Source organism: Leptodactylus fuscus, chromosome 4 (genome assembly GCF_031893055.1).
Source record: "Leptodactylus fuscus isolate aLepFus1 chromosome 4, aLepFus1.hap2, whole genome shotgun sequence".
Lineage (NCBI taxonomy): Eukaryota > Metazoa > Chordata > Amphibia > Anura > Leptodactylidae > Leptodactylus > Leptodactylus fuscus.
In genome coordinates, this window is record NC_134268.1 from 141,256,808 (window position 1) to 141,271,159 (window position 14,352).

Here is a 14,352-nt window from a genome sequence, read left to right on the forward strand (position 1 = left end):
CTGTCTGCTACTGTGCTGAATCAGCTGATGCTTTCATCAAAGCATCAACTGATTCAAGTGTCCTAAAGGGACACATGAAAAAGTAAAAAAAAAAGTTTAAAAAAAAAAAAAGTGTATGAAAAAAGTAATAAAAGTTCTAAAGTCCAAAAATCCCTTTTTTCTATACAAAATGAATTATATAAAAAAAAGCACTAAAAATTTAAAAAAGCAATGCATATTTGGTATCGCCGCGTCCGTAACAACCTGTACAATAAAACTGAAATAATATTTAATGTACACGGTGAACGTCGGGAAAAAAAAACGGAAAAAACTCGCCGGAAGTAATGATTTTTCGCCATCTCACCATACAAAATATGCTATAAAAAGTGATCAAAAAGTCATATGCATCCGACAACAGTACCAATAAAAAGCACAGGTTGTCCCGCAAAAAATAAGCCCTCAACCAACACTGTCAACCGAAAAATAAAAATGTTACGCCTCTTAGAAGATGCGATGCAAAAAACATTGATTTATGTCCCCAAATGTGTTTTTCCTCTGCAGAACTAGTAACACATAAAAAAATAATATAAATGAGGTATCGCCGTAACCGTACCGACCCGCAGAATAAAGGGAACATGTTACTTATACTGTACGCTGCATGGCGCAAAATTAAAAAAGTAAAACTCAATGCCAGGATTGATTTTTTTTTTTTAAATCCAGCAAAAAAGGGTTAATAAAATGTATTCGTAAAGATGTAGACACCCAAAAATGGTGTCATTACGAAATGCATCTCATCCCGCAAAGAATAAGCCCTTATATGGCCGCGTCACCAGAAAAATAAAGAAAATATAGCATCTCACAATGTGAAGACAAAAACCCTCAAAAATCGCCAAATTATTAGAATACAACTGGCGGCGTCAGGAAGGGAATATATAAGCTGTGCAAGCGAATATCAGGGGACACCCCAGATTTACAGCTTATGAGGGAACAGACACCAGAAGTGACCCCCAGAGTGACTCCCCCAATCATAGGAGCTACTGGGACATAGTAGGGAATTTGGTGTTTGCAATGTCCTCCGCAGAACTTATATATTCCCTCTTCGCCATCCGCTGTGCAGTCACGTCCGGGATACTAATACTCACTACACCCCCTGATAAATTCTTTGAGGGGTGCAGTTTTCAAAATGGGGTCACTCCTGGTACCCCATGGAATCCACTTTTCTGGTACCTTACAGGCTCTACAAACATGACATGGCGTCCAGATACCAAACATCTGAATCTGTACTCCAAAAGCCGCATAGCGCTCCTTCCCTTCTGCGCCCTGCTGTACGTCCAAACTGCAGTTTATGACACATGTATGACACATGTATGACACTGGTGTACCCCGGATAATGCACGTAATGTCATATGTGGGTATAAACTGATATTAGGGCACAGCCGGACACAGAAGGGAAGAAGGGTCATTTGGTTTTTGGAGCACAGACGGTTTGGTTTTTGGATGCCATGACACTTTTGTAGAGCTGAAACGCTAGTAAAGTGGAATCCCCTGATATGAGACGTTATTTTGGAAACTACACCCCTGAAGGATTTCTCCAGGGGTACAGAGAGCATTTTTAACCCCCAAGTGTTGCTATAACTTATTATCCATAAATGAATACGAAGCGGATTGTGAGAGGTGAAAATGACCATTTTTCCAGGAATACGTCCTTTCAGTGCGTAATATGTTGTGTCCACCTTGTATCAGAGATGAACGCTCTAAAAGCTGTTGTGCCTGGGATACCCGTTTAACAGTTTTTGGAGTGTCTCTGCTGACATAAGTCGGGCACAACATGTTGCACGCTGAAATGGCAAATCTGTAAAATTTTCATTTTTAACTTCTCTATCAGTTGCGATTTCATTTCTGGAAACTAAATAAATGCAACACTCAAGGGTTAAAAATTCTCGCTACACCACTTGATAAATCCCATCAGTGGGGTAGTGTCCAAAATAGGGTGACATGTCTGCGGATTCCACTTTATTGGCAATTCAGGGGCTTTGCAAAAGTGGCATGACGTCCAAAAACCAAACTGTGCTCCAAAAACCAAAATAGCGCTCCTTCCCTTCTGTCCCCGGCTGTGCCCAAACAGCCGATTCTACCCACATATTGGTATTAAGTCCGTTATCCGGGGTACACCAGTGTCATACATGTGGGCATACACTGCTATTTGGGTACCCAGCAGGGCGCAGATGTGAAGGAGCAATATGTGCTTTTGGAGTGCAGATTTAGATTCTTCGTTTTTGGAAACCATGTCACATTTGCAGAGACCCTAAAATTGCCCCTACAAAATGGGGTCACTTCTTGGTGAATTCCAGTTTACTGGCACCTCCAGGGCTCTGCAAAAACAACATGGCACCCAGAAAGTCCCTCTAAATCTGTACCCCAAAAGCTAAAACGCACAGTGGTCCTTCCCTTCTGAGCCCTGCTGTGTGCCCAAGCAGCAGTTTACACCCACATATATAATTTTTTGACCCCCGGGATGGCCCCTTAATAGTTTTAGGAGTGCAGGTCTCTGACAACACAAAGTGGGTGCAACGTATTGGGCACCGAAATGGCATATTTTTAAAAATTTCAATTTTCATTTTGTACATTAAATTTTTGGGAAGCATTTTAGGCTCAAAATGATAATACCTCTTGATACATTCCTTGACAGGTGTAGTTTCTAAAATGGGGTCACTTTTGAGGGGTTTCCATTGTATTGATACTTTAGGGGCTCTGCAAATGCGACATGGCCCCTGAAAACTATTCCAGCAACATCTGCCCTCCAAAATCCAAATAGCGCTCTTTCCATTCTGAGCCCCACCATGTACCCATACAGCAGATTATGGCCACATATGGGGTATTGCCGTGTTCAGAAGAAATTGTGTAACAAACTGTGGGGGGCTTTTAATTCTTAAACTATTTGCAAAATTAAAAACTATGGCGCTAAATGGACGATTTATTGGGAAAAAAAGTAATTTTTCATTTTCACGTCCCAATGTTAATAAAATCTGTGAAACACCTGTGAGGCCAAAATACTCACTCTACCCCTAGACAAATTCTATGAGGGGTGTAGTTTCCAAAATGGGGTCACTTATAGGGGGTTTCCACTGTATTGGTACTTTAGGGGCTCTGCAAATGCAACATGGGACCTGAAAAATATTCCAGCAAAATCTGCCCTCCAAAAGCCAAATAGCCCTCTTTCCATTCTGAGCCCCGCCATGTTCCCATACAGCAGATTATGACCACATATGGGGCATTTCTGTGTTCAGGAGAACTTGTGTAACGAACTTTAGGGAGCTTTTTCTCCTTTATCCTCTTGTGAAAATTAAAAATTTGGGGCTAAATTGACAGTTTGTTGGAAAAAAAGTAATTTTTCATTTTCATGGCCCAATGTTAATAAAATCTGTGAAACAGCTGTAGGGTCAAAATGCTCACTCTACCCTTTAATATGTTCTGTGGGGGGTGTAGTTTCCCAAATGGGGTCACTTTTAGGGGGTTTCCACTGTATTGGTTCTCTAGGGGCTCTGCTAATGCGACATGGCACCTAAAAATAATTCCAGCAAAATCTGCCATCCAAAAGCAAAATAGCGCTCCTTCCATTCTGAGCCCCACCATGTTCCCATACAGCAGATTATAGCCACATATGGGGTATTGCCGTGTTCAGGAGAAATTGTTTAACAAACTGTGGGGGGCTTTTACTCCTTTAACCCCTTGTGAAAATGAAAACTTTGGAGATAAAGTGACATTTTAGTAATTTTTCATTTACACATCCCAATGTTAGTAAAATCTGTGAAACAACTGTAGGGTCTAAATGCTGACTATACCCCTTGATGAATTCTGTGAGGGGTGTGGATTCTAAAATGGGGTCACTTTTGGGGGGGTTTCCATTGTTTTGGTACTCTAGGGTCTCTGCAAATAAGGCATGGCGCTGAAAATTATTCCAGCAAAATCTGCTGTTCAAACACCCAGTGTCGCTCCTTCCCTTCCATGCACTGCCGTGTGCCCAAAAATCAGTTTACACCCACATGTGGGGTATTTCTGTGCACGGGAGAAATTGCACAATAAACTGTCAGATGCATTTTCTCCTTTAACCCTTTGTGAATGTGTTAATTTTGGGTCTAAATGAATGTATTAGTGAAAAAAAATGAAATGTCTAAATTTCACTGCCATATTATTTTTATTCTTATGAAATGCTTAAAGGGTTAACAAACATCCCAAATGCTGTTTTGAATAATTTGAGGGGTGCAGTTTTGAAAATGGGGTAATTTATGGGGGTTTCTATTATACAGGCCTTTATAATTACTTTCAGAACTGAAGTGGTCCCTAAAAAATTGGTTTGGAGAATTTTCTTGTAAATCTGGAAAATTGCTGTTACACTTGTAAGCCTTGTGACGTCCAAAATAAATTAAAAGACAATCAAAATATGATGCCAATATAAAGCAGAGATATGGGAGATAATATTTATTCATGTATTTGGATGGTATGACTATCTGCCTGAAAAGCAGATAATTTCACATTTTGAAAATTGCAATTTTTTTCAAATTTCCATCAAATTTCCTAGTTTTTTTTATAAATAAATGCAAAAATATTGATTAGTGTTTACCACTAACATGAAGTATAATGTGTTACAAGAAAACAATCTCAAATTCATTTGTGTAAGTTAAAGCGTCTCAAAGTTATTGCCATTTAAAGTGACACATGTCAGTTTTGAAAAAAGAGGCCTGGTCTTTAACATACTTTTGGGCCTGGTCCTTAACCGGTTAATCTGTTTTATTTTGTACTTACCATTTATAAACAAGAGGAAAATACATTTCTTCATTGAATAGTTGGCATTGGTTACATAGCCTTTCATTTTAAAGGCTAGCTTAGTATCTTCGCAGCCCACTTCAATTAGCTCCCTTAAATTAAAAACATACAAAGCAAAGTATGAATTTAAAAACAAAAACAAAACAAAACAAAAGTGAGATTTTTGTATTCACCGTTAAATCCTATTCTATTTATGCTATTCTATATATGGGTATAGATTTGGCTGACACTAGGAGAATGAAGAGCGGTTGGCTCTGTTTCTGGGCTATATCCTTCTCACAGACACTGTGCTTGTCAGTTTGTACCACAGCAGTAGAAGAAAGACACCAAAAAGTAAAATAAGAGCATGGAACCAACAAACACCAACATGTCCTGCACCCAAAAAAGCAATCAAAACAGCTCGAGCGGGACAAAAAAAAAAATAGTGTGGGATCTGTGTTCACCAGTGAATATAACAAGAAAAGCATTTACGGCAAGTACAAAAATCCCATTTTCTCGCTTATTTAAGTGGTGGACACAGCACCATTGGACAGCCTAAAGCAGTCCCAGAGGGTGGGAAATACATAGCCATGCGAACAACTCAGCGTACAGCTGCTAACAGAACCGCACAGTCCAACCTGCGCAGCAGAGGACACCGAACAGCGAAAACTTTAGATAAAGTGAGAATGGAGGCCCAGGTGGTAGGCATGAATGCCCGGATAACAGTAACCTGATGTTGAACATCCCAGGAGGCTCCGACAGGATCCGAGTAGAGAGCCGACACATGGAAGGACATAGCCCTACCTGTAAATCGATAGGCCTCCTCGATCACAGACCAGAACCATGGAAGCAGGATGGCCCACAGGGACGACAAAGCAGCCAAATGATGAAAAGGGAAAGAGAGAGACAAATAGACTCAATTTGCCCATCAAGACAGGGAAGAGAAAGCTCACGTGGATGCTGGGAACCGGGCAGAAAGATGGCAAGCTATGCCCTAGTAGATGTGAAAGAAAAAAAAAAAAAAAAAAAATCAAACAAGAAAAAAGGACGGAGGATAGCAAAGGACGACCTTGTCCCTATGGAGTGCCAGAAAGGGAGGCTACCGTAGAGAACAGCCAGCCGGGAGACCCTGCGGACGGAGGTAGTAGCCACCAGGAAGCGACCTTCCAGGACAAAAGGGACATCCTGTAGAGGCTGGAAGTGGGGATCTAGAAGCACCATGAGGACGAGGTTAAGACCCCACAGATCCACGGTAGGGGTGATGAAGGGAAAGTGTGCCACTCCCCAATGGAATGTCATCATCTGAGGCTGGAGGCCAGGATCCTCAGGAAGGAACAGAGAAGCTAGAGACCAGTCATTAAGCGAAGAAAGCCAAGACTGTGGTCCAGACCATACAGGAGAAAAATCCAGGATCCTGGTAAGAGAAAAGGAGAGTGGATTAAAAAAATCAGTACTTTTACACCACCAGGCTAAAGACTGCCATGTGCAATGGTAGACCTTGGATGACTGAGGAGTACGGGTCCAGTGCATGGTCTGGACAACAGGTTCAGAAGCCCATGGCATTTCAGAACCTTGCTTGAACAGCCATTCCACTGAGGCAAGGAGGAGCAGAACAGTGGCCTTTAAGTCAGAAGGTCAATCTGCAGAGGAAGAGTTATCCACTGGCAGGAACATGAGAGCAGCGTACCTGGCCTGATGGAGCTAATCCAGACACCAAGCTGGCGGAACCACCTTGGTCCTGAGCTTCATGAAACCCAAGGAAGAAGAAGAGGAAGGAATAGGTATAGAAGTTGGAAGCTCGACCAGGGACACACAAGAGTGAGAACAATGGTGGGCTCAAGGGCACAGGGACCTGGCCGAAGCAGGAACAACCTGTAGCTCAGGCGGTAGATGAAGACGGGCGTACAGCACAGCCCACCGAGAGCATCGCTAGAGAATGATCCACTGATGAAGCGACCCCACTCCCAGGTCGAGACTACCTTGGACTAGGGCAAATGCCATCCAATGGTCCACACCTGGAATGTGGACTGCTGAAAAAAACGGAACAAGACACTCTACCAACCGAAGAGAGCAGGAGGAGTCTTGAAGCTAACTAGAAGGTTCATGTAGGCGACCATGGAGGAGCCTCCGGTTAGTGTCCTAGAGGAGAAAGGTCCAATGAGAAAGGGCTAGAAAGATGGCCCCCAGTTCCAGAGGTAGATCTGGAGGAGGGCACTGTTATGGACTGCTGGCTCTGAAGCTGTCAAAGAACCGAACACCGCTCTCCAGTCAGGAGACTGGCGGCAAGAAATCAAGAAATAACCTGCGAAATGAGGAAGGGGGGTTGGAATTCCTCCCCATGGAGTTCTGAAGAGGAGAGCCAATCAAGAAGCCTTCAGTGAACCCAGGGAGGTAGGAGGACAGGCAGACTTGCTGAACTCAGACCAGTCTCAGCAGCCCAGAAAAAACACTTGAATGAACTGAGCCAAAGGCTGAACCTCGAAGGACAAGACCACCATGCCCAAGACTTGCAGGTAGGAGCGAATAGAGCACAAAGGGATCCTCAAGAGAGGAGGGACACACTGATTAGTGGGGCCCGAATCTGGGACATGGGAGGAAAAAAAGCTTGACCAGGAGCATATCAAGCAACATGCCCAAGAATGCCATGTGCAGTGAAGGCACGAGGCAGGGCTTCTTCTTGCTGAAGAGCAAGTGAAATCAGCCATAGGGTCCAAGGTAATCCACCAGCTGTCAGAATGACCATCCCGGAGGGAGCTTGCACCCAGAGGACATCCAGGTGCATAATCATGACAGCTCCTCTGCAAACGAGAATGGCCAGAAGGGACACCATCACCGCGAGAAAACACTCAGGAAGGAGAGCATCATGGCAAAACGATGGATAACGGGTAGTCGCCAGTCTCCGGGATGCCACTACCGATTGCAGGGCCAGAGGAGGAACATGCAGATACAGACTAAGCTTTGTGAAGCTTTTTTTAGGCCTCTTCAAGACCAGGATAGGGGAGCCATCCTTCCAGACACAGGAACATTGAGACCTTGCCACTGCAGAGTGGAGGTGACCTAGAGAAAAATAAAAAGCTTCCACTAGAATGATGGAGAGAACACCTAGGAGGCTTGAAACAAGATTGCCAGGATATCTGGACTAGAATAGATGGTTAATCGGAGCACGAGTACTAGAAGACTGACTTCTGCAACGGAAAGGAGGAGCCGGCGCAGGGTGCCACTGGTGAAGGATAGGGCTACTTCCTCCTTTAGCCACAATGATGAGCCAGGCAGGGGCTAAACAAAAGGCCAGTCACGAGCGTCCCAGATGTGAGGAAATATTATATGGCGTCTGTCCTCGAGCAGCTTAAGGTTGGATGGGATGAGACTTCTAAATGGCGTTGGGCCGAGGTTGAGGAGAGCCTATTAGGCGCCCCGCTTATCAGTATTCTATGTCCTAGGGATCTGGCCCCCCCCTACTGTACCCTTTCCTTTGCTAAGTATCAGGGCCTCCGTGAGTGCATGGCGCTTTTTTCTGTCACACACTTCCAGGGAGGATCCATTATCGAAGTTGCCCCTATTGTACATGACTTCTTTCCTCCCTCAGCTGCGACTTCGTGGGTGGGTTTCTAGAGTCCTATATAAAGTGGCCCATTTATATTCTGAAAATGGGATTAAATCATTCTCTACGCTGCAGGATGAGTTCCATCTCCCTAAAACAGATTTTTTTTTAAATACCTACAACTGCGTCACTTTTTTCACACCTATGAACCCTCTAGACTGACCTTTCCCAGGCTAGCGTTAAAGCTGTGGAATCGATCCTTGCCTGCTAAAGGGGGGTTGTCCACGTTTTACAATTTTCTTTCTGTTCCTGCTGAGCAGGTTAAGCCTCTTCATCTGCTCCGCTGGGAAACGGATCTTGGCAGAGTTATTCCTCTGCCGGACTGGTATGCTGCGACTGTATTCGTCAAGCGAATTTCTAGGGGTGCGGCTCATTAGGAAACGGCCTTGAAAATAATGCTGCGATGGTATAGGACCCTGAGTCAATTAGCGCATATAGATCTCTCCTGTTCAAAACTGTGTTGGCGAGGATGCGGGCACGTGGGTTCCTTCATACATTTATGGTGGGAATGCCCCCCAATTTTTGCCTTTTGGACAGCTGTATTTCGCTTCATGTCCACCATAGCTGGTCTCGATATACGTCCCTCCCCTGGTCTTGCCCTATGTTTTCTGGACACTGATAGTTTCCCCTCGGGGATGCAGGTAGTTCTAGGACAGATTGTGCTGGCAACTCGGGCTATGATTGCTCGTCAGTGGAAGTTTGCTCTTTGTTTGACCCTAGCTGAGTTACTCCATCATGTTGATCTAGCGTGTACTCTAGAACGTATGCTGGCCAATAAAAATCACACTTACACCAAGTTCCGTACCCGATGGTCCCTTTGGATTTCGTATAAGGAGACTAGTGAGACAGCTTCTCCCTTACGGCCTCGGAGTAGCCCCGCGGAGACCCCTTACATAGTTCATTGCTAACTGTTCTGTGTTTCCAGGTGGCTTTATTTTCTACATTTGCTGTATTTTATGTATCTTCAGCATTGTACTCAGGTATACTGTTTTTTGGTTATGTTTGGTTTTTCTACTCTCTTCGGTTTCTGTCCTGTTATTCATACCCTTTTCTTTCTTGTTTCTCTCTTTTGTCCTTCTTGTTCTGTTCCCCTCGTTTCTTTTCTTGAACCTTCTGTCTCCCCTAGCTACTTTTGTATTGTCATAACGTGTGATGTCTGGACATCGTTTTTGTATTCGATTCCCTGGTCTTTGTATACTTGACTATACTTGTGATCCAATGTAATGACCCTATGCTGTTTGGCTCTTAGTTGGTTTTTCTTTTGTTTGTTTCTGTTTAATACATTGAAATTTTTTTTTCTTCTTCAATAAAAATCTAATTTAAAATAAATAAAAGGCCGGCTGTGTTATTTCCAAGAGAAGGGACAAGCCACAACCACCTTCCAAAGGATAACGCATGCCATGAAATGGATCCCAAAGGAACAGCGTGATGCCATAAAAAGGTGGCTGCCAGAGAAACATTGCACAAAACCCCCCAAAAACCCCAAAACCCTGAAGGCATTGAGGATATGAGAGACAAGCAGCTGAATATCTTGGACTATGCCCCTGGAGAGTTGAGGGCTGGAGGAGACTGCACGGTTGAGCTGAAACACTGCATTCTTGCAGCCATACCCCCACAGAGGGCTGCTAATCTACTCTCATTGTTCCAAGAATATGTGCTGTGGAGCAAGCAGTAGAAGGTAGAGAGGATGGATGGGCTCAGGCTGGCCACAAGGTAACATCTGTTACAGCGGGCACACGTGAAAACAAGGTCAGAACTGAGGGCAGGTTCAAGACGGCTCTACACAGGAGGACATGGTCAAGTGGGCCCAAGGAAAAATAGGGGTTAACCTAAAGGACCACTGGAAGCATGCCTTAACACTGATGCCATAGGGTAGGCTGCACAGAGAGGGATCCCAGCATTATGTCTGTCCAGGAGCAGAAAAATAACAGTGAGTAAAGCAGCAGAGCTGCAGAAAAGAAAACTAAAGATGTTATTTTCCTGATGAGATAGAAAAAAAAAAAAAAAAAAAAGGGCCTCCCCAGATTTCCCGCGTTCAGGGGACAGAGGAAGGAGACTACCCCAGGACTACTCCCTGGCCTACCGGAAGGCATAGAAGGAGTTAGAAAGAGCCGGGAAGACGGTGGGCCTAGTTGCTGACTAGTCCCAAGCACCAGCTGGGGATTAAAGAAGAGTTGCTGAGGCTGGTGGCACGCACCGGCGCCACGGGAAAGATCCGGAGAGGGATGCGGCCTAGGAGAATAGCGGTCAGAGCCCGGTGACGGGCACTCAACTAAAATGTCAGCTGGATGCGCAGGGTCTCAGGAGGAACAGTGTCCCCCCTCCTTTCAGGAAAGGTTACAGGGGCGTCAGGAAAAAAAAATGGGCTCATTCACCAAGGAGCCCCCACCGCCACAGAAGGAACCCGTCATGGCACAGGGAGGGGGAATGAGGGATGTGGCATGGGAGCTCTGTATGAGGCCAGGGAGGGGGAATAGGGGTGAGTCTCATACTCACCCATTTTCTTCATAATACTCACCTGTCTGGTTTCTTGAGACACCATAGGATCACCCCCTCGGTAGGATCTCGCACATGGGAGTTTGGTCATTGGTAATCCAGCTGCGGGTGCAGCGAGTGGGGAGCAGGCACTTGGTGACCGGCGAGGTGCTCTTTTGCAGAGCGCTGCGCCTGCAAGGGGTATGACTAGTGTGGTGTACACACTGAAGACCCCCTTGCATCTGAAAGGAAAACGATATAAGGCAGAAAGACCCCAGTCAAGTCGTGTCTGAACCTATTGTCTTAGGAGGCAAAATGGCTAGCACATTGTCTGTGAGAAGGGTATAGCCCAAAGATGGAGCAGACAGCTTTTCATTCTCCTACTGTGAGCCGCCTAGTGGGCAGGTCTATACCCATGATGCTGTGTCCCCCAGTGAAATCTATTCAAACAGCTGACAAATCCCAGACTAATATCATTTTAGGTGGCCACTGTTCAAATAGAACAAACTTCAACCATATTTCACCAGATATATGCTGCATCTAAATAAAGGCCATGACATTCTACCAGCATAATATAAAATACAAAAAATGTTTTATATAAAATTTCTATTCCATGATTTACTCAGTACCTGCTTACAGCATTTCCAAATACAGTCCTGATATTGTCAACAGTCGTTGCGTTCGATAATGTTCTCACATCAGCCACAGTCTCACCTTGCTAAAGGGCAAAAAGTAAACTTAAATATTCGCTGTAGTTTTTCAATTCATTTATAAAGAAACATTGTAACATTAATGCTTGACAACCCCTTCATCTCACACAACGTAGTTGGAAAAAAAAACCAAAAACAAAACAAAACAAAACAAAAAAACACATTATAAATGTGGATGCAGTAACAGCATAGAGAAAAGTTCCAATCTCTAAGAAATACAAGGGCTCTATGGACTGAAACCACTGAACAAAGAGTACAGCCACATTTGCCATCTCGGCGTCTCTAGCAGTGGAATTTACTAATATTTGTTCATCTTAGGGTGCATTCACACTACGGAACGCCAGCGTGTATCACAGCCGTACACGCCGGCGTTACAGCAGGGCTGCCGGACACTTCCCATTCATTTCTATGGGAGCCGGCATGCGAGCGCTCCCCATAGAAATGAATGGAAAAAAGCAGTCCATTCATTTCTATGGGGAGCGCTCGCATGCCGGCTCCCATAGAAATGAATGGGAAGTGTCCGGCAGCCCTGCTGTAACGCCGGCATGTACGGCTGTGATACACGCTGGCGTTCCGTAGTGTGAATGCACCCTAAGACAAGTTTTTGGGTTAGGTCAGGTGGATGGTAAATATAATTATGATATGCTGTATGTTTTTCCTTGCAAAGAAGTAAACACTAACCTTCTTAACAGAGAAGCCTATACCCGAATTATGGATGGCATACCTAAAACAGAAAACATTTCTATAATTTACTTTTTCCAATGTTTTATGGACTACTACTTATAGTACTATACTCATTCTACAATTTTCTACATCGTATTATGAAAAATATTACCTGCTCACCACTTCCACTATTCTTGCATGTTCTTCACTCGCACTCTTGAGAGCTTTCCGCCTTGTAGAGACATTATAAAATAAGTCTTCAACCTGAAAGATACATTTGGGAAATTCATCATCACGTAATATAGATAAAGATTTTTTTTACAAAAACAAAACGCTGAGGCTTCAGGATTGAAATTCCATGATCATACATACTAATATATGTGTCCCTTGATTCCCAGCACAGGGTTTCGGAGGAGCCTTGAGCTTTCCATCTGCATAACTTGCCCTGTAAACAAACATGTAACTATTACAAAGATTAATGTTCATTAAGCTAATTAAGTCCAAGGCACAACACTGTCCTGTCATGGAGTGGGAAGTAAAGTACTCCATATTACAATACTATGACACTACTATCAGGAAAAAATTAAAAGAAAGCTTGTAAAACTGCTTGTTGTTGGTCCGGGATAAATGGAAAGCCCTAGACTAATCTAAACACCCCCCCCTCATACTTTCTAAATAACATAATTAATCAAAAATGTATATTTACCCATATCCCTAGGGCGGTCACGTGACTGCCTCAGGGATATTTGCTGATTATCCAGTGACGGTACGTTTCCCTGTCTAGGGAAGCAGATCGTCACTACTACCCCCCCATCATACTTACCTTCCAAGTTTCTTCCTGCAGGACGGCTCCTCCTTTTTTGACTGCTGCCACTTCTCCCATTGCTGCTCTGCTGTTGACAATCCACCTCTACTGTGCAGCTCCCAAGCATGCACAACAGAGGTGGATCGTCACTGCAAAGCACAAAAGTAGTACTGGAACGATAGTGCACGCCAGCAGTCAGAAAAGAAGGAGGGGCTGTTCCGCAAGAGGGAGACTGGAAGGAAGGAAGGAAGGAAGGAAGAGAGGGGCTGGGCAGTGGGTCGAAGAGGAGGTACATCTCCGCAGAGTGGGTGGCAGGGAGTCTTGCCAACATGTAGTGCTGTATAATATAGACTGCACATACCTACATCAATATCGAGGCATGTGTGGAAGAAACATGGGGAGGATGCAAATCAGCTCAAACGTCAAGCTATTGAAGTGGTCACAAGACCCCTTAAAGAAGGTGACTACGATAGAAATATTCAGCAGAGGGAGGCCAGGTGGACGTTTTTATTTGAGACTGTCCATCCATATGGCCTAAATGAATTTCTCTCTTATTCAGTGTTTATCTGAAGGTATTTGCAGTCTTTCTTATTATCTTGATCTAGCCAGAACTATATATCATTTAGGGCTGTATTGTTTTGTTCTTTGGTACCTTCTACTTTGATCCTCTGTGCTTATATCTAGTGTGATCATTAGTCATCCCCTTTATTTAGGATATCTCCCCCATGGTTACTCTAGCTGATCCTCTACTGTTATGTATAGATAATTATTTACATCCACTGTGTCATAGTCACAACTGTCCCAGGTGTTATTTTTTTGACCTTTTGCCCTGATGCACCCTGATGTTTTTATGCTTCCTATATGGGCTTTGTACTAATACGGACATTTCCTCTTCTCCTGAGCCTCCCTAATCTCTTGTATGGTGTTGGCAGAGTCATCTGTCAATGAGATAGTTTTCTCTATGTAATGTTGCCATTGGTGTTTATGCTGGTTCTGTGACTCCCCCCCCCCCCATTTTTGGGTTGCTCATTTCTTTGTTGTGGTGTGCATTTGTGCACTGATGATTGTTTTACTGCAACATTTATCCAGGGGTTATCATAGATGTGCTTGTAGCGTCACTGCTAAGGCCTCGGGAACGCCTCTGATGGGCATTACCTGAGTGATGATGCTGGCCGTGTCATGGGTGGGTGGGCACCTACTGTGTGGGCACCTACTGTGTGGGCACACTGCCAGTGACACATAAAAGAGGGGGTGTGGCTTCAGGTTTATTACACAAAGCTATGCTGGCCAGCTCTTGTGGTCACATATTACGGCCA

At 44.2% G+C, this 14,352-nt stretch overlaps 1 protein-coding gene across 1 annotated transcript in view; it reads right to left on the reverse strand.

Annotated features, from left to right (window-relative positions):
• The window catches only part of MLH1 (mutL homolog 1), a 39,343-nt gene that overhangs the window by 18,873 nt on the left and 6,118 nt on the right, over positions 1 to 14,352 (reverse strand). Inside the window, exons 5-9 of the mRNA XM_075271108.1 lie at positions 12,604 to 12,676; positions 12,404 to 12,495; positions 12,250 to 12,292; positions 11,488 to 11,576; positions 4,783 to 4,895 (exon numbers count right to left, since the gene is read on the reverse strand). Coding sequence (XP_075127209.1) covers positions 4,783 to 4,895; positions 11,488 to 11,576; positions 12,250 to 12,292; positions 12,404 to 12,495; positions 12,604 to 12,676 — 410 coding nt within the window. The remainder of the gene's footprint in view (positions 1 to 4,782; positions 4,896 to 11,487; positions 11,577 to 12,249; positions 12,293 to 12,403; positions 12,496 to 12,603; positions 12,677 to 14,352) is intronic.